This window comes from Peromyscus eremicus, chromosome 12 (assembly GCF_949786415.1).
Source record: "Peromyscus eremicus chromosome 12, PerEre_H2_v1, whole genome shotgun sequence".
In the NCBI taxonomy this organism is placed as follows: Eukaryota; Metazoa; Chordata; class Mammalia; order Rodentia; family Cricetidae; genus Peromyscus; species Peromyscus eremicus.
The window spans coordinates 60644922-60666409 of NC_081428.1; the positions used below are offsets into that span (position 1 = coordinate 60644922).

At 44.3% G+C, this 21488-nt stretch overlaps 1 protein-coding gene across 2 annotated transcripts in view; it reads right to left on the minus strand.

Moving 5' to 3' along the window:
* The window catches only part of Slc12a8 (solute carrier family 12 member 8), a 133378-nt gene that overhangs the window by 35582 nt on the left and 76308 nt on the right, over nt 1-21488 (minus strand). The window contains exons 7-8 of one of the 2 annotated variants that reach the window (XM_059277132.1): nt 19726-19872; nt 8007-8631 (exon numbers count right to left, since the gene is read on the minus strand). In XM_059277132.1, the coding sequence (XP_059133115.1) occupies nt 8007-8631; nt 19726-19872 (772 nt within the window). The remainder of the gene's footprint in view (nt 1-8006; nt 8632-19725; nt 19873-21488) is intronic. The other variant, XM_059277131.1, reaches the window with a different exon arrangement.

The window sequence follows — 21488 nt, forward strand, 5'->3', positions numbered from 1 at the left end:
GAAAAACATTTAATTGAGACAGTGGCTTACATTTTCTGAGGTTTAGTCCATTATCATCATGGTGGGGAGCAGGGCGGTGTGCAGGCAGACATGGTGCTGGCTACATCTTGATCAGAAGGCAACAGGAAGTGAACTGAATATCACACTGAGCATGGCTTGAGCATCTATGAGACCTCAAAGCCCAACTCCACAGTGACACACTTCATCCAACAAGGCCACACTTCCTAATAGTGCCACTCCCTCTGGGGGCCATTTTCTTCCAAAACACAACATTGCTGTGGGAGGGCAAACTTGTGCAGCCACTATGGAAATCAGCATGGCAGTTCCTCAGGAAGCTGGGACTAGATCTACCTCAAGATCCAGCTGTTCCACTCTTAGATATAGCCAAAGGACTCTACATCCTACTACAGAGACACTTGCTCACCCATGTTCATTGCTGCTCTATTCATAATAGCTAGAAACAACCTATATGTCCATCAACAGATGAATGGCTAATGAAACTGTGGTACATTTACACAATGAAATATTATTCAGCTTTCAAAAATTGAAATTTTTAGGTAAATAGATGGGGGGAAAAATCATCCTGAATGAGATAACCCAGACCCTAAAAGACAAATATGGTGTGTATTCTCTTATATGTTGGATGTTAGATTTTAAGCCTTTGATAGAAATGCTACTATCCACATAACAACAGAGGTTAAGTATAGAGTAAGGGACTAGGCAGGGTACAAGGAACCCCCAGTGTAGGGGAAATAGAATATATAGTTATGGAGAGACAGGGGGTGGTCGGGAGACTGGAACAGGAGGATTAAATGGAGAGGGGTAGCAAAGAGGGGGTAAGGGAGGAAATACAGGGAGGGGCAGCTAACACTAAAGGCCATTTGAGGGGTCATATGAAAACCTGCTACAGTAGCTTTATATATTTATATATTACATATATATTACATATATATATATATATATATATATTACATATGTATGAAATCTAAATAGAATCACCAAATAACAAGGGAGACAAAGACCCAACTAGACCTCTCTTACCACCAAGTGAAACATGGAAACTCCCAAACAACTCAGGCTATTGCCAGGGCTATTGCTTGTTCTCCACAAACTGACTGTAAGGCCCTATTGTTAAGACATTATCTATATAACACATTAAATGCAATGAGTCAAGATGGTGCCTAACTAGAGCTGTAACCCCTACTGACTAGTGTTTATGGTCCTGGAAAGTACTCTGCACACTACCAAAGGAGAAAGCTAAACACCAACCCAGTTCCAAACCCTTTCATCTACAATGGTGACCTGTCTGCATGATATGCTGGTAACAACAGTGGTAGAAACGTTGTGGGAGTAACCAACCATTATGTGATTTGATTTGATTTGATTTGACATGACCCACTCCATGAGACAGAGCTCATGCCTGATAACGCTTGGGTGGCCAAGAGCTTGAAACTAGATAGGTCACGGACCTAGGGGGAAACCAGGGACTATGGTTCTGCTGATGGAACACGGCAATAAAATGACTCCTAATGACATTCTGCTCTACCCATAGCTCAGTGTCATGCCCAGCCAGCATCAGAGAAGCTTCCTCCTGCAGGAGATGGGAACTGATGCAGAGACTCCACAACAGGACACTGTGCAGAGAGTAAGAGGCCTTGGAACACTCAGTCCTAAAAGGGGGATGTCTTGTTCAAGCCCCTTTCTCCCCTTAGGACTCAGGGAACTACGCAGAAGAGGAGGCAGAAAGATTGAAGAGCCAGTGGGGATGGAGACCAAGCCAACAGTGCCTGTCAGACACCACAGGACTGATGTACTCATGAACTCACAGGCTGTGACAACATGCACAGGGCCTACACAGGTCCAAGCCAGGTAGGGCCCCAGCACTGAGAAGGGAAATGGACCTGGGCCTCCATCCCTAACCCAGAAGCTATCTCCAATTGATAACTGCTTACAAAGCAGAAATGAGTTTCCTCCAATTAGACCCCACTGGGTAAATAAGCCACACTTAAGGGAGGCCCCAGACCTGTAACAGCTGGCCAACACAAAACGAACTCAGTGGGATTTTTGGAGATGTTTGTCTCATAACGCTTTGCTCTGAGCATTTTCACCTTCCTTGGCTTTTTGTTTACCTACTGTGGTTTCCAGTTCTGTGACGTGTGTGTGTGTGTGTGTGTGTGTGTGTGTGTGTGTGTGTGTGTTTCTCATGCTTTTTCTTTGCATTCCCCGCCCGCCCCCCATTTGTCTGTTTGCTTTGTTTTATTCTAGTTTGGTTTTGGTTGGCCATTTGTCTTCCAGAGAGGGAAAGAAAGCAGGTATGGAGTTGGATGGGTGAGGAGGGGAAAGACCTCGGAGGAAATGATGGAGGGAAACCGTGATCAGAATATAATATATGAAAAAATTATTTTTAAAAAATGTCTTTGCAATAAAAGAGAGAAGGATGGAAGAAGGGAAAGAGGGAGGGAGGAGGAGAGAGGGAAGAGGGGAGGGAGGACAGAGGAAGGGAGGGGACACCAGAGGAAAAGAATCTAGAGAAAACAGGAAGAGATTGCAGGGCAGAAAGGTTTTTACAGGGAGGAAGTGATGGTATTTGTCAGGGACATAACTGAAGCAGTTATATCCACAGAACAAACAAGGACGATATTCAAAGTAAGAGAAGAAAATGAAGACAGGGACAAGTCAGGTTACAACCCAGTGTCTGGAGATTAGAAACAGTACGACATGGCCCAGACGCAGATTCCACCTTCCTGCCTTCCTGGTGAAGAAACCAAATGCAACGCATCATTTTATAAGCAGCAAGACACCGGGTAAAAAGACATCTGCTAGCCCGGTCTTGCAGGTTGTATTAACCATATCACGTGACTAAATGCCAACCATGGAAACACAGCAAGGCAGCATGGGCTTTCAAGGAAGGCCCATGTGACAGTTTGGAGGCTCATCTTTTGTGCCTCTTTCTTTCTTCTACGGCCTAGATATGATGTAACGGCAAGCCTCCAGCAGCCCCATCTTGGATCACAGAACAACCTGCTAAGTGTGGGTGGTAAAGACACAGGTCTGTGGAGTTGCTGTGCCCACCTCAGGCTCCTTTTGTAGGAGGCAAGTTAAATCACTACTGTCTTGTGATTTTGTTATTGGTAATCAAGCCTCATTATGATGGACACAGCAAGCGACATTTAAAACAAAAATCACCAAAAGAACTGGGAAATGAATTTGTGACATGTTCCAGAAAGGAGAACAAGATGACAAGAAAAGAGAGGGCTGTTAAACAAGATAGAGTGGGGGAGCAGGGGACGGCGGACGGCAGAGCTTCAGGAAATTATCAAGGAAATCAGTGAACAGGTGGGACATTTCTTAACAAACATAAACATTGACAGTCACAGCAGTAGGAGACTTGTCGGTGTGTGCAGCGCCCTGGGAAGGGAGCTGACTCCCACCTTACTTGTGTATTTTCAGCCCTGTCAAGAACAGAAAAACAGTTTTAGGTGACTAAATACAAAAGAAAGCTGGAAAATGAACTAAAGAAATATACATAATACACTTGAAAATACTGTGGAAGAAAGAAAAATACCCACAGTATCAACACAATGGACAATGGATAGAGGAAGAAATCTCCAAAGATATAAAGAAAGGTCTTGTTGGGTAACATGGTAAACAACTCTAATTCCAAGACTAGGGAGCCTACCTGAGTTTAAGGCCAGCCTCGGATACACAACAATTATAAAATCAATCTGGTTATATAATGAGACCCTGAGATCTCAAAAGACGACAGGCAAAACCCAGAAAGATAGAAAGGTCTTGTCTTAGGGAAGCAGAGGCATTGAGAAATTAGCGGGAGTACTTATCAGGTTTGTTTTAAACAAGGGTCTTCTCAGCCCTCTACACCTGAAGTCAAGAACGCCCCCGCGCACCCCCATTCCAGGCTCCAGTCCTGATGGAAAGGACAAACTGGGAGGCCGCAGGAAGAAAATGTTCTAAACCCGCAGAGATGACAGAGTGGGATCGGGCATTGCTCTAGGTTGCTTTCTGTTGCTCTGGTAGACACTGGGACCAAAGGCGACTCGGGGAGGAGAGGGTTTGCCCTCATCCTACAGCTCATTGTCCATCACGACGGGAAGTCGGGACAGGAACTCAAGGCAGGAGTCCGGAGGCAGGAACTGAAGCAGAGGCCATGGAGGGGTGCTGATCACTGACTCGCTCCCTGTAGCGAGCTCACCCTGCTTTCTTATACAACTCAGGGCCACTCGCCCAGGGGTGACATCACACACAAGTGGGATGGACTCTCCCACAACAATTATTAATCTATAGGACAATCAGATAGAGGCATTTTCTCCATTGAGGTTTCCTCCTCTCAGGTGACTTAGTTTGTGTCAAGTTAACAAAAACCTTGTTGTTGTTGTTTTGAGAAAGGGTTTCCGTGGTGATATTTAATTTATGCTGAAATGTGGTGGTGTTGTATTTGTGTGTTAATAAATAAAGTTTGCCTGGAGATCAGAGGAAATAGCAGGAAGTGGTAGCACATGCCCTTAATCGGATCACTTGGCAGGCAGGGTCTCTGTGTGTTCAAGGCCATACTAAGGAACAGAGCCAAGCATGGTGACACACGCCTTTAATCCCAGTACCAACCATAGAGACCTGGAGGTCTATACACACAGGCAGTGACAAGGAAGTAAGGTAGCTGGGCTAAGAGCCAATGAGAGGGCAGAACAGCAAGGCAATAAAGGTGTGGGTAGACAGGAAGTAGCTCACTTTGGAAGCTGCAGTGTGGTGAGGTAAGGTTAGCTGGTGGCTATTCCTATTTCCCTGATCTCTAAGGCTTTCACCCCTACATTTGGTTCTGTGTTTTTTATTTAATAAGACCAATTAGAAATTCATCTACAGATTCCTCTGTGCCCTGGATGTCCTAGAACTCGCTCTGTAGACCAGGCTGGCCCCGAACTCAGTGATCCACCTGCCTCTGCCTCTAGTGCTGGGATGAAAGGTGTGGACCACCACCGCCTGATTCAAGTCAGCACAAGACTAACATGCACAGTCATCATTCCAACATGAAGGATGTAGGCTCAGCAGGGCACGTTCCCCAACAGTGAACAGTGAGCTCAGGGAAAGAGAATGGGAGTGATTGTTTAATGGATATAGTTTCAGTTTTATCAGAGGGAAATGACCATGGTAGTAGCTGTCTCACTTAAATATAAACATATTTATAACACTAATCTGTACACTAGAAATGGCTCAGATATTAATTATATATTGAGTGCATTTTAACTAAGTTTTTAAAAGGGATCTCTGAAAATAGCTGGAGAGACTAAAGAGCGTGGTCAGGACTCTAGAGCCAGGCTAACACTCAAAAATGGTATGTATCTGGGAAATACCGCTGCTGCACTGTCCTGTACCTTCCAACATACTTCCAGAGAGTTCTCTGACGTCCTCACTTCCCCTGATTCCCAGTTCCCATTCTGAGGAGGGTTAATCTGATTGGCATATCCTTGGTCCTGTGCCTGAACTCCACCTGCAGCTGATGCCATAAACCTGAGTATTTGACGTCTATGATTTTGAGTGTGAAAGGCTTCCTCAGCCTACCCACAAGATTCATGATGTTGGAAATTCTTCAGACACAGGAAGGACATTCAGTGATGGGCATCTAACAGCAGTGAAGGACAATCGTTCACTATACTATCATGGCCAAGACATTTCTTGTTCCCTAGATTTGATGTGTGGTTAAAGGGATTGTCTATAAGGTGCCGGGCATGGTGGCATACAACTTTAATCCCAAGCACCCAGGGAACAGAGGCAGGGGATTTCTATGAGTGTGTGACCAGCCTGGTCTACAAGTTCTAGGCTAGCCAGGCCTACACAGTAAGACTCTGCCTCATAAAACTAAAAAAAAAAAGGCGGGGGTGGGGGGGGGGACACTACAAATCACAGAAAGGCTAACAGTAGAAGAAACTCTTTGGCTGAGTCTTAAGGTTTTTTTTTGTTTTTTTTGTTTTTTTTTTTTGGTCTAGGGGTGGGACTGGGTGTTGTGAATAGCAAAGAAGGACAGTAAGGAAGTGTGGGAACCACTGTTCCTGACAGTGTGACTTTTAATGCCATTTGGCTTATCAAACTGTATGCTTACGATTTTGATAAAAATAAAATAATGCTTTATATTTTAATAACACTCCTACCACTAAAAGTGTCTCACCAAGTCAGAAGGAAAGGAGGAAAAGCTAGTTAGTAGGAGAACACAAAGTGCTTGTTTTTAGACGTCTCTTTCTATGACCTCTGCCTTGCCCTCTGCCCACACCTATTTGTACAGAGATGGCATGATACAAAGTACCTAGATATCAAATGCACACAGTAAACCTGGAGATCACGGGATATCGAGCCGTGCAAAGAATCTGTTCAAACTTGTCTATGACTTCACTGGAAGTCTTCCTTTGTAAACTGGAAGATGCTGGGATCTGTTATACTACAGGAAGTAATAGACATGTATGAGTTAGTTTCTGCCGCTGTAACAAACACCTGAGATGATTAACTCAGTCAATTACAATCTGAATAGAAAATGTCCTCCTAAAAGTCTTATTGCTGGGGCTGGAGAGATGGCTCAAAGGTTAAGAGCACTGGCTGCTCTTCCAGAGGTCCTGAGTTCAATTCCCAGCAACCACATAGGGGCTCACAACCATCTATAATGCAATCTGGTGCCCTCTTCTGGCATGCAGGCAGAACACTGCATACATAATAAATAAATCAATCTTTTAAAAAAAAAAAAGTCTTATTGCTGAGGACGTGGCTCCAGCTTGGTAGAGCTATAGGGGATGGGGTGTGACTGTATCAATGAATTCATTGATGAGTCTATACTGAATGGGCTCTTAGGAAGTGGGGCCTGACTGGAGGAAGTATAGTAGTAGTAGGTTATATCCTGCCCCTGGTTCTTTTCTGTTCTCCTTTCTCTTCCTGACTGCCAGAAGGTGAGCAGCTTTCTCTCACTGTGCCTCTCTGCTGTGAGGCCTCAACCTTGCCACAGGCTCCAATGCAATGGCCTCAACTGAGTATGGACAGAAACCTCTGAATGGCGCCCAAATAAACCCTTTCCCCCTTACGTTGTTTTCTCAGGCATGTTATCATAGTGATAAAAAGTTAGCGAATTCACCAACTTTTAAAGCAAAAAGGTTTATTTTGGGCCCACGGTATCAGAGGTGTCAGTCCATGACTACTTGGCCTCACTGCTTTGGGCCTGCTAGCAGGGTATCATACCATGGTGGGACCATGTGATAGAATAAAACTTGCTTACATCATAGGCCACAGAACAAAGGAGAGCAGAGAAAGGATCATCGTCCCCAAACCTCCTTGATGAGCATATCTCCAAGGACCTGAAGGCCTCCCAATAGGCCCCTTCTCTTAAAAGCTCTGCTAGCTCCCAATTGCACCATCCTGGGGCCACACATTTAACATGGGCCTTTGGGTGACATTCAAGCTCCAAATTAGAGCAAGATATAAAGCACCTAGGATATGGCAGGTCCTCAAAGATGGTATTTTCTCTTTCTCTTGGGGTTTCTCACATTCTATAATGACTTTCTTTGTGATGTTGTGCTTGTATGTTTAAGAAACACTAGATTCCTATAACTACCATTCCTTCAGCCCATGGTGCCTGTGTTAAGAGAGTCCTTGTCTGCCAACAAAACTTCGTGAATCCTTAGCAATAAGAAGGGTCCTCAACAAAGGATAACTGAGTCTGATTCACGGTGGTTAAGCTCCAACCTCATTTTGACTAAAAGGAAAATGATATTCAACGTCTAGCTCTGGCTCCCAGCTCTTATACACAATAGATAGAAATTTTTGTCTAAAATTAGCTAGTGTATATATAACAGGGTAGAGTTATAAATAATTTAACTGGCACCTAAATTTCAACATTTTGGAATAAATATTAAAATTATCCAAACTTAGGGAAACTGGGGTGTAATATCCAGGTAGATGAAGCAACTGGTGGTCACCCCAAAATAGGAGGCCCCAACATTTACATTTGGAGCACTTACCTTCTCTGTTCACTGTAGGCTGGGTGCACAGATCGGAGACAAGTTGGTCATGTGATTCACTCCTAGAAGTCTGCTGGTTCTGACAGGATGCTTGCTCCTCCCAGGAGGCAGTGGGCCACCCATCAGAGGCTTCTGTGGGAAAGGATGAAGGAGACCCGGCATCTAAGAGGAAGCTATCGCGTAGGGTTCGCTTGGCGCCTTTCTTACACTTCCTCTTCTGCCTCTTTGGCATCCGGTTCCCCTCGCTTGACCCAAGCTGACCACTCTCGAGCCTCCCTGTGGGCTGGAGGAGCTGATCCATGTCCTTGGTGAACTCCAGCAGAGTGCCCTCAGAGAGGCTTCCAGCAGGGGAGCCAGAGCCATAGCTGGGAGCCTTGTCCTGGAGCAGGTGCTCAGAGCAGCGCAGGGCATCTGGACCTTCTCTGGGCACCGGCTCAGGAGACTGGGAGAGACTGCATGGAGCCATGGAGAGGGCAAAGTAAGAGTAGTCCACGGCGATGTAGGTGAGCATGAAGTTGATGGTGACCACGGGCGCCAGGACGTTCACCTGACCCACAAGGACAAAGGCCATGGTCACCAAGCTGGTCAGGCAGATGGCTGCTACAGGTGTTTTGTTTGGCCCTTTCTAGGAGAACAACAACAACAAAACACAGAACTATGAAATTTCAGAAAGGAAGTTTCAGAAATTTTACAGTTAAATGATATAAAAATCAAATGTAGTATCTCAGGAAATTCTCTTATGGTGATATTTTATTTGTACTAAAATGTGATTTGTATGTTAATAAATAAAGTTGTCCGGGGGTCAGAGCTAATAGCAAGCCATCACAGAAGCTGGGTGGTGGTGATGCACGCCTTTAATCCCAGCACTTGGTAGGCAGAGCTAGGTAGATCTCTGTGTGTTCAGGGATACAGCCAGCATTGGAGGCACATGCCTTTAATCTCAATACCAACCATAGAAGACCTGGAGGTCTATACAGACAGGCAGTGACGAGGTGGTCATGTGGTTGGGTTTACAACCAATGAGAAGGCAGAACAGAAAGTCTTTATAAAGACAAACACATAGGAAGTAGCTCTCATTCGGAGAGGTAGGACCACCACGAGAGGAAGGGTAAGGTTTTTAGCTCTTAGCTATTGCTCTGACCTCTTGGCTTTCTTCTTTGCATTGGTTCTGTGTTTCTTATTGAATAAGACGGTTACTTCTACATTCTCTCCATGTGAAGTTGGAAAAATAGCATCCAACTCCTGGGGTCAGTGTGAGACCTGAGTTAACACATGGTCACACAAACACAGCAGGGTCATATAGTAGCTCCAAAACACCAGAGGCATGGGGCTCTTTACTATTAACATGGGTCGCTACCGTACAACTTTGCAAATCTTGGTGTTTCAACTCCCCATGTGATTACAAACCACCGACCTCCTCTGCTCACTCAGGTTGGGTGCACAGCTCAGGGACAAGTTGTTCAAGTCCACCCAGAAGACACAGCAGAATCACGGGTGACCAGATCAGGGAAGTTCTGCTAGCATATGTGTGCTCGTGCACACATTATTACACATGCCCGGCATTCATGGAGGAGGGCATGGATGTGGGGAGACGTTTTAACTGCCTTTCCTTGAAACTATCACAGCCACTCATGGTTCTGGAACCGAAACGGCATTGGCCTCTCGGTCCCTGTTCTTCACCGGAGGAGCCTCATGTGACCCAGCTGCCCTTCCCTCTGTGGCTGACACCGCACCTGGCTTCTCTCCATTTGCCTTCTTCTCCACCAGCTGCTCCCTCGGAGTCTTCCTAAACCACCCTCCAAGCCTCAGAGACTGTGTCTAAAGTCATCCCAGCCTTGTCCTCCAGACTACTCCTTTTCTCTTCCTAAACTCACCAGGCTCTTATCCCAGTAAAAAGACAGATTTAAATAATATAAAGTCCTTAAAAGAGGGAGTGAAATAATATAAAGGAAATAAGCCAGGTAAAGATGGGAAATACACAGAGAGTCTGGATTATGTATATTATTATGTTGTCTTTAAAATTTTTGGCTGCTAAAAGAACTTGGATTATGAAAACTGCTACATTAAACCAACCTATATATTTTTAAATTATCCTGATTTCAAAATTTAAGCCAAAAGATATGTCACTTTGGGAGAGATGTTATGCTTTTGTTTTCACAAGAAATGAGGAACAGTGGATTCACTCCAGATTAAAGAAAATCAGGTTGATCAAGAAGACTCCCTGAATAATCCTGGCTACAAACATAAAGAAATGAACTTAAAAGAACTACAAGACGCATGATGTATATTTTACCTGCTCAAACATGAAACAACAACAAAAAAAATCATCTTTGGCTGATTTATGTACAATGCAGAATCTATACAATTAATGCAGATATGTATGTTACCTTTAAAAGTTTATGTATTGGCCGGGCGGTGGTGGCGCACGCCTTTAATCCCAGCACTCGGGAGGCAGAGGCAGGCGGATCTCTGTGAGTTCGAGGCCAGCCTGGGCTACCAAATGAGTTCCAGGAAAGGCTCAAAGCTACACAGAGAAACCCTGTCTTGAAAAACAAAAACAAAACAAAACAAAACAAAACAAAACAAAACAAAACAAAAAAAAGTTTATGTATTGTCAGAGCAAGGGGACCAGAGGAATAAAACTGGATGGCCCAGGTGATGCAACATCTCAAAATGCCTCTGTTATAGTCTCCTCAGAATTCTGCATTCAGAACAGCTTGAAGGTTGCTGGCTGAGATGATCCAACCTCAAAGAATACTCCAGTCAGTCCTTGACCATAATCCTGAATTTTCTCCGGGTCCCCCAAAGATTACCAGTGTCCCCAATAAGCAGGAAATAGTCTAGAAAACTATTCCCACATTCCCAAAATATTGGTTATAAATGTTTGTTTTCATTTAAGGAGTTTGGCTACAAATTGTTATTGGTTATAGTAAAAAAAAAAAAAAAAGGCTAAACAAAGGAGTTAAATTCAGAGATCTCTTTCTAAAAGAAGAAAGAGGGATATTATATAGAAATAATGGGGGAAAATATAGATTATTAAATCTACTTTAATCCAAAAGACAACTATTAATCTTACATATTTTACATTAGTATGGATTTTGGTTTATTGATACAAATTTAATTTTGTTACACTGTATGTATGTAGCTACTCTTTTTTAGGGTATTATGTTTATGCGGCTCACTTAAAAATGTAAAATATAATTAGGAAATTCAGATTAATTGTCATCTATAGTAGCAAACTTATAATCATGTTAGTTAGGTTTTCAAGGTCATACAGAGATATATTTCAGATAGATAGGCAATCTTCAAACACTTCAAAGACCTCCAGAATATGGCACTTAAAATGTTTTAAGAACTTGGAATTTTCTCGACAGTGAGACACTTCTGCTCCTGGTGGAACCAATTACTTCAAAGACAATGATGAACATCAAAGAACTCCTTATGGAGTTTGTTTTCTTTATAGCAAAAGCTAGCCATGTGGGCAAAGAAACTGCCCTTGCCACAGATGCAGACAGTTACTGTCCAAACTGGACAAGCAAGACACAAGAAAGGCAACTACCAAATTTTGCCAAAATAAGGTAGGACAGTCCTTCAAAATTCCCTGCTTCACAGGAAAGTCTGTCAGATATGCTAGGCCGTAGGACAGAGTTGGATGCCCCAACATTACAAGGGAACTTTGGGTGACTGTCCAGGCAGCCTGATGTCCCTGTCATTAGATAACATTTCACCCTTCTGGGGTCTTTGAGTGGAAGACTAAATAGTTATAATTATAGTTTTCCTTAGTTACAATAGAAAATAAATGAGATTCAAAACTTTAGACTCACCAAGATAAGACAGATAATTACGTATTTTCTTTAATTTTGTCAAATGCAAATGGATTGGATATTGTTACTGTAATTCTTACTTAATAATTGTTTTTGTTGTATATAGTTTTACTATATTAAGTATAGTAAAAGTACTAGATTTTTTAATTACACCAAAAGAGGGAAATGCTATGAAACAATTCTTCTCTACACTATGAATATTTATTACTCTCAATGGTTAATAAAAAGCAGAAAGGCCAGTAGCTGGGAAAAAAGATAGGTGGGAAAGCCAAACTGAGAATGATGTGAAGAAGGAGGGCAGAGTCAGGAGAGACACCAACCAGCTGCTGAGCAAGCAGGACATGTAAAAATGAGGTGACAAGCCATGAGCCATGTGGCAAAGCATAAATAGAAATATAAGTTAAGTGTAAGAGTTAGCTAGCAACAAGCCTGAGCTATTGGCTGAAGCATTTATAGGTAATATTAAGTCTCTGAGTGATTGTTTGGGAACTGGCAGGCAGGAGAGAAATGTCTGACTACAAAAGGTATCTATTTTCCAAATACCCATGAGAATGGCAACTGTGTAAAATACAGAGGATTAGAATGCCTCACCCATCTTTACGGCAGCACTGATTAGTACACATACCCTGGAAAGGATCAGATGTTACTGAGCATGTGAATACAGACACATTGAGCAGTTAAGAAATTCTGGTGGGGTTGGAGAGATGGCTCAATGGTTAAGAGCACTGGTTACTCTTATGGGGGACCTAGGTTCAATTTCCAGCACCTACATGGCAGCTCATAACTGTCTGTAACTCCTGTTCCAGGGGATCCAGTACTCTCACACAGACATACATGCAGGCAAAACATCAATGCACATAAAAATAAAAAGAAATAAATCCTTAAAAAAAAAGAGAAAAGAAATTCTGGTAATAGAAGCTGGAGATGATGGCACATGTCTTTAATCCCAACACTCAGGAGGCAGAAGCAGGTGGTTCTCTGAGTTCAAGGCCAGCCTGGTCTACAGAGCAAGTTCCAGGACAGCCAAGGCTACACAGAAAAACCCTGTCTGGAAAAAAAAAATTCCAGTAATAGGAATGCAGTTTGGGATTAGTCTAAATTTACATCCAGAACAAAGTCATCCATAAAAGCCCCCAATACTAAGATTCTTCTACAACAAAGAGGAAGAGGATGCTCAGAAACATAACGATGAGAAATAGAGTACAGCACAGAAGGACACACACACACACACACACACACACACACACACACACACATACACTTCCATGTACAGACTGCATAGCCTCAGTATAAAAATTCTGTATCTAAAATGCTGGAATTCCATAAAATCTGTAGTTGATTTGTATGGAAATTTAATTGGGAAATCCAATACCATGAAACTTTGTTTCATGCCTAAAATGCTGTGTATAATTACCTTCAGGCTATGTGGCTAGGTATATATGAAACATAAATGAATGGAGTGTTTAGACTTGGCCCCAAAGACACTGCAATTATAAATAGAGAAATATCCCAAACCCCCAAATCTGAAAAGCTCCTGGCCCCAGACAGTAAAGAGAAGGAAAACTTAATCTGTATTTGAAGGTTTCAAAATCAGGCAAGCTGCTTAGAGATGCATAGGGAGGGAGCGGAGTCACAAACTGAGGTCCCTGGGCCAGATCCCAGTGTCTGTCTGTGCCATGAGCTGCAAGACGCTTTGCATTTTATAAACAACTGGAGGGAAATCAAAAGGAGTAGAAAGCGTTGTTGCACGAATTACATAAAATTTAGATTTGTGTCCTTGGTCAAGGGCTGGGGACTCTCTGTGGCAACTGATGAGCAGAGCGGAGCACTGGTGGCTAAGGCGGGCTGGCAGGGTTCCGGAGTGGGGGCTACAACGTGCTTACCTCAGGGTTATTCTTCAAACTGCTGACATTGATTGTTATGACGTTTTATATGATGTTCCCTATAACCCAAAAATGTGTTTAAGTTTCAAATGTTCTGCCATTAAGAAAAGGAAATAAGCAAATATAATCTAATCATAAATGAAGAAGTTTTTAGGGAAACTTCCAATGTTAAAAGACACACGACAAGCAGAAAGAGATGGCCGGAACACAGATCACAAAGAGTTAGCCTTCCTAACAAAGACCTTCTAGAAATTGAAAATAACCCTAGTGATAGAAAAAAAAAATACAAACAGCTACAAAACAGGAAGAGATAATCAACTTCATTCACAATAAAAGGAATACAAATCTTTGTATCCTGAAAGGCCATTTCTACTGCACACTGGCAAATCATTTCATTTAATAATGAGACATAGAAGCTGGCCAGTGATGGCGCACGCCTTTAATCCCAGCACCCGGGAGGCAGAGCCAGGCAGATTTCTGTGAGTTCGAGGCCAGCCTGGTCTACAGAGTGAGATCCAGGACAGGCACCAAAACTACACAGAGAAGCCCTGCCTCAGAAACAAACAAACAAACAAACAAACAAACAAACAACAATGAGCCACAGACATGCTCCTTGCTACACTGTCTTTGTCACTCAAGGCAACAGTACAAATGAGGTTCATACACACTGTGTCTAAATATGTACAAGTACAGATCAAGCTAATAACACAAATATGATCAAATATGTCTATCCTCCTTCCTTGGCAGACACACCTACAAGATGAGGAGGAAGGCCAGGTTTTAGGGTTTTGTTTTTTTCAAGACAGGGTTTCTCTATGTAGCCTTAGCTGTCCTGGATCTCACCCTGTAGACCAGACTGGCATTGAACTCAGAGATCCGCCAGTCTCTGCCTCCCAAGTGCTGGGATTAAAGGCCTGAGCCACCACTGCCCGGCCAGCTTTCCTCATTAGTGAATGCTCACACTCAGCCTCCACGTCAGGGCCTACCCACATCACTTTGTAGACCACACTTGGGGCGGGGACACACACACACGGACACGGACACACACACACACACACTCACTCACATTGGTATGTGGACTCTTCACTCTATGCCTTGGCTCTATCTAGATGGTGAGAAGCCTTTGCAGACTGTGGAGGTAGGCTGGGAGGCATCTGGGCAGGAAATTTTATAGGGCAGCTTCCTGGACACAGTGTAGAGGAAGGTGCCTGGGATCTACACAGGAATGAGCTTCCTATGACCTCATCAACCTTTTACATCCAACAGCTGGAGCAGAATCCTATCTCAATGGTTAATGCCAATTGTCAATTTGATTGGATTGAGAGACACCAAATGAGCAAAGCATGCTTCTGAATGTCTGTGAGGGCGTTTACAGAGAAGATTTGACCATGCAGGCTCCAGTCGAATCACTAGTATCCATGTGATGAGTTCCATTTTCTTTTTCTTTTCTTTTTTTTTTTAAATGTGTGTGTATGAGAGAGAGAGAGAGAGAGAGAGAGAGAGAGAGTGTGTGTGTGTGTGTGTGTGTGTGTGTGTGGTATGTGCACATATCAGCCATAAGAGAAATGTAATTAATACTACCTTTGAGACTCTGTCTCAAGAAAACAGTGAATGCTGGTGAGGATGTAGGAAAGGGGAAATGCTTATTCACTGTTGCTGGAAATGTAAATTGGTGCGGCCACTATGGAAATCAGTGTAAAGGTTCCTCAAAAAACTAAAAACAGAACCCCCATATGATGCAGTCACTACCTAACCCCTGCTCGTATACCCAGCGGACTCAGTCTCTTTTTCACAGGGGTACCAGCACAGCCATGTTCATTACTGCTCTGTTTACAACAGCCAGGAAACAGAATCAGACTAGATGTCCATCAGCTGATGAACGGATAATGAAAATGTGCTACATCTACACCGTGGGATTTATTCAGATGTAAAGAGAAATGAAGTTAGGAAATATGCAGGAAAATGGCCAGAACTGGAAAAGATCACACCAAGGGAGGCCACTCAGGCCCAGAAAATGCCACACATTCTCTCTCCTGCGGATCCCAGCTCCAAACTCTGAGATCTGTGTGTTTAACCTGGAGCCCCTGTATAAGCCAGGAATCTAGAAAGGCCCTATGGAAAGTGGAAGAGAAGGAGCTTTTAAGGCTAAGACGACAGTAGAACATGTGATATGAAAGCAAAGGGTGGGAGCCAGGTGTGGTGGCTTAATCCCAGCACTTGGGAGGCAGAGGCAGGCGGATCTCTGTGAGTTTGATGCCAGCCTGGTCTACAGAGTGAGTTCCAGGACAGCCAGAGCTATGTAGAGTGATCCTGTAAAAAAGAAAAGAAAAGAAAAAAAAAAGGAAGGAAGAAAAGAAGGAAGTAAAGGATGTGAATAAAGGAGGTCAAAGGACAGGGGAGAGAAGGGGAGGGGGAGGGGTTTGACCAACACAAAGGATGTATGAAAACCCGTTATGGAGACCCACTACTTTGTAAGCTAATTCAAATACATACTTTTTTTTAAAAGAAGGAGTTTGAACACAAGTAACCCATGTCCATGCTGCATGGGTGGACAACAATTGCCCTGGAAGTCATGGGTTATTGAACAAAAAAAAATATGTAAACAAAACCAAACCATAAGTTGCTTTCGGTCATGGTATTTCATTAAGTTGCTTTCGGTCATGGTATTTCATTATAGGAACAGAAAAGTAATACAGTTGGTAAGGCCCTGTTGCTGAAGGCACACCCCATTTGGGTTTAAGGACATAGAGAATAAAGTTGAAACTAATCTCAGAACTTCCTCCCTGCTAGCATAGTGCCAAAAAATGCTATACAGGCTGCTGGGAGAGAAAACTTACCAATGGTAAGGTTCCCAGTGAACCTTAAACGGGACCACACAAAGATATGCCTGTGGGAGAAATAGTGATGTGACAGCTATGGAGGTAACCAACCACTTTCTGACTGAATCTGAGGACTGTTCCACATGAAAGAATTCAAGTCTGGTATGTAAGCTAGTCCAAAGTGTAGTGAGTAGCCATTCCAGCTTTGATCTGGAAGTTCCAACCCCTTTAAGGCTTCGGTAACTGTCACACCTACAAGGCGGGGCCGAGAGAGGACCCTGAAGACCCGAGATCTGGATGGGCCAGCTCTCTTGGCTCCTGGACCCTGGATGCTGGAGGTAGACCGAACAGACTTCTCCAGAGAACACCGCCGGACTGCGACACACCTTTAACCTATCCCTTCACTTATTTTTTAATTTTTTGAGACAGGGTTTCTCTGTGTAGCTTTGTGCCTTTCCTGGCTCTCACTCTGTAGACCAGGCTGGCCTCGAACTCACAAAGATCCGCCTGCCTCTGCCTCCCAAGTGCTGGGATTAAAGGCGTACGCCACCACCACCCGGCCTGTCTATCCCTTCACTTGTAAGTTACCCAACAAAATAAACCTTCCTTTTAACTATGTGGAGTGGCCTTAATAATTTCACCAATACCAACGCCCATGGCTGGGGAGGTCATCGGCCCTGAGGGGAGAACCTACTACTGCTGTTTTGCTAAATGGACACGTTGTCAAACTGCCTTCTAGATATTTATTGTTAGGTGTTAGTGCTGCTCTTCATCTCAGAGAAGTTTCTCTCTGTAGTGGGCAGCAGTTGATGCGGGGACACACAAACATACGTGACTCTTGAGTGCTCAGCCCTACACCATCTACACCAACCACCACAAAGCTGAGAGGACATCATGGGAGAAGGGGTGGAAAGACTGCAAGAGCCAGAGGATGCGGAGCAGGGCTGTGACATGCTGTCCTCGGGACATGACATGGTCATTGTACTCACGAACTGCAACTATGGTGACCTCCACAAAACGAAGTCAGCAGGACCAGTCAACATTCCAGCAGGCAGCACTAACGGGACTGGGGGGGTTACAAAAAGGAGGGAAGGCCATGAAAATGGGAGACCTCTCCGGTGAGGGGAGGGAGAGGTGGATAGGATCCAGACACATCGCACACGGGTATGAAATTGCCAGAGAACATAGAAATAAGGAAAATTATCACACGCAAAAAGATGGATTCAAAGCATTTGCCAGGACAGATGTAAATTACATACATACGGTTGTGGTGGTAGAAAGGGAGAGCTGTCTATCCACAGCAACACCGTTTACTGGAAGCCACTCATGTAAGTCAGTAGGGAACGGATTAAATAAACTATGTCACATCGACATAACGGAAAAAAAATGAGAAAATCCTCTTCATGTTAATATAAAAGATGGATTTCTAAGCTATATGAAATTTAAAAATGGAAGTTATAAACATTGTACTGAGAGAACTGTCTATAGTGTGGAAACAGAAGGATTCATCGGAAAAACAAATGGGAACCTGAGGACACAGCCAGTTGGTAAATGTCTGCCACATAATCCCGAGGACCCGAATTCAGACCCCCAGCACCCATCTACAGGTGCATGGAGGCTTGCACCTATAACCCAACATGGGCTGGTGGGGGTGCAGAAATAGGATCCCTAGAGTTCACTGGCCAGCTACCCTAGCTGTACCAGTGAGAGACTTTGCTTCAAAAAATAAAGTGGTGTGGCTACAGAGATGGCTCAGTGGTTAGAAGCCCTTGATCCTCTTCCAGAGGACCTGGGTTCAGTTCCCAGCACCCATATGGCAGCTCACAATCATTTGTAACTCCAGTTCCTGGTGATCTAATGCCCTCTTGTGGCCTTCACAGATACTGCATGCAAGTGGCACACAGACATACATGCAGATACAACACTCATATATATGTATTTTCATAATATAATATAGCCGGGTGGTGGTGGCGCACGCCTGTAATCCCAGCACTTGGGAGGCAGAGGCAGGTGGATCTCTGTGAGTTCAAGGCCAGCCTGGTCTACAGAGCTAGTCCAGGACAGGCACCAAAGCTACAGAGAAACCCTGTCTCGGAAAAAAAAAAAAAAAGACTGCAATCATAATATAATATATAATATAAATACATATATATTTTCATAATAATTTTTAAAATAAAAATATAGCCAGGTATGGTGACACACACCTTTAATCCTGTCATTTGGGAGGCAGACGGAGGTGGATCTCTGTAAGTTCAAGGCCAGCCTGGTCTACAAAGCAAATTCCAGGACAGTCAGGGCTGTTACACAGAGAAACCCTGTCTCAATAAATAAATACATAAATATGAGTGACTGAGGAAATATTTTTTTAATTTAGAAAAAAAATAAAGAGGCTGGGAGGCGGTGGTAGCACACACCTTTCATCCCAGCACTTGGGAGGCAGAGAAACCCTGTCTCAAAAACAAAAAACAAACAACAGTAAGTATAGCTTATAAACCACATTCCCGAGAAGTGGGATTCCCAGTGTGTATTTGTATTGGTTTTTAGGAACCTTTGGCCATCCCAGCCATCTCTCAACCATGTTATTCATATCAGTGACAGTTTGGTCCATGACAGCTCATAGAGAGCCCAGAGTCCACAGTGTGAGCCTCATCAAAAGGCCACTGCTGCCACCACCACTACCACCATCACCACTGCCACCACCATTTACCACCAACAACATTGTCACCACCACCATCATTACCATCACCACCAACAACAACGCTATTATCACCACCACCATAACTATCACCACCACCACCACCCAGGACACAGTGAGCCTGTGGGAAAGGCACAGCTGCAGGGCCTGCTCTTCTCCTAAACCAGAGAGTCTTTTATGCTAAACTTAGAGGATCCTGGGTGTGTTTTTATTGAAGGAAAGGGCTCTGTTCACCTCTGCTCAGCACCAGGAAGCCAGGCAGCTATGATATGAGAGATACTTTATCTAAGTTAGCCAGCCCACCCAGGTACAGGGCTGAAAGATACGACCTCTGCACTTCACTCTGCCCTCCGCAGAGACCAGAGGCACTGACCAGAAAACTGTAGTAAGAAAAGCTCATGGTGTATGTGTGTGTTTGGGGGGGACACAGAGAGAAAGAGAGAGAGAGAGAGAGAGAGAGAGAGAGAGAGAGAGAACAAGAACAAATGGGCCACTCACCCCTTGCCCCAGAAAGGCCAGCACGGGAATCACTTTCTCCTGGGCGATGCACTGCAGGATCCGGGGGGCTCCGTAGAGTCCCCCCATACAGGAGGCCAGGGATGAGATGTACAAGCCCAGCAGGAAGAGGAAGCCGACCAGAGACACCTACGTGAGGCAGATGGTCCACCATTACCACGGGCTGCTGATCCTGAATGTCCCCACCCCAGGGCAGCACCGATGAACAGTAATGGGGCTGAAAAGGCAGGGCCAGTTGGGGTGTGCCCTTGAAGGGGATGGCGGGGTCTCAGGCCCTTCTCTTTTGCTTTGGAGAAGACGGTTTTGCGGTGCTACACACGAGTGGCCATTGTCATTGTAGGCATTGGCGTCCCTGCAAGAGCCTCAAAACAATGGGTCATGGAATGAAACTCCAAAACCAAAGCAAAACAAGACTTTTATACATTTTGCTGATTTAGTGTGGAGGTGTGGGGGTGCATCCCATGACGGGCATGTGAAGAACGGAGAACTTGTGAAAATCGGTTCTCTCCTTCTACCATGTGTAGCAAGAATCTTAAAAGGTCTTAAAATCAAACCTGAGCCAGATAAAAAGGGAGATTATTGAATCTACTTTTAACCATGTGGGTCCCGGGAACAAAGTGAAACCACTGGGCTTGACTGCATGCGTCTGTTTACCTGCTGAGGCATCTTACCAACCCAAACTTTTCTCTTTATAAATTAATTATCTTAGGCCTTGTACGACAGTGACTGGAATTTAATATAATTATTCAATGACCAACATTGCTTTTTTAAAAAAAAATATTTTACAAATATTTACTGTTTATCTGGGGGGGGGTGCTCTGTACCCCTGTACACCTTGCAGGTTGGAAGAGGACCTGGACCATCACTCCTCACCGTACGCTTTGAGGCAGGGTCTCTCTTGCTTGCCTCTGCACTGCGTATTCTAGTTTAGATGACCTGCAAACTTCCAGAGGGTTCTCTTTCCTCCACCTCCCATCTTGCTGTAGAAATCCTGGGATTGCAGACATGTGACAATCCATCTGGCTTTTCACGTGGGTCCCAGGGATTCCCAATCAAGTCATCAGGATGGCACAGCCAGAAATGAGCCTCTGAATGTTTCTAGGGCCTAACCCTGGGGTTGGCTGATTTTGTTGGTTTGTTTTGTCCACTGAGACAGAGTCTTTCTATAAATCCTGGTTGTCCTTAATTCACAATACTCCACCTCCACCTCCCAAGTTCTGGGATTACAGATGTGCTATGCCAGTCAGACCAAGCCTCGACCTTTCTACCCCCCAGTGCACCTTCCCACTCGCCACCTATTTATACACTGCTTCCCCCAGCTCAGCCTCAGGGCTAGGGCCTCCACTCCCCAGCCCACTCTGCTCAGCCCACTAGTTCAGGTTAGTTCATGTCTTATACGGACTATATACTAGTTCTCAAATTGGGTAGGCGCTGGATTCATCTCAGTGCCTCTTGAACCATGGGTTTCTGGGCCCTATTTTTAGTATTTCAGATTCAGGAGGTGTGCAGGGGTTGCCTAGGAATATGGATGTCCTGAAGGTTCCAAGGGAATGGTGATGCCATGGCCAGAAACCACACTTGGAGAACTGGTGGCTGGCTATGGTTCCAGTCAGGCTCGAGAATTTTCTGGCAGAGTGACAAACTGAACCCTGATCCTAAAGCCCCAGCTACAACTCCTATTGGTCGATAAGTGGACCCTGAACAGTCCATGACTCCCCCAGCCCCACACCCTGCACCACACTCAC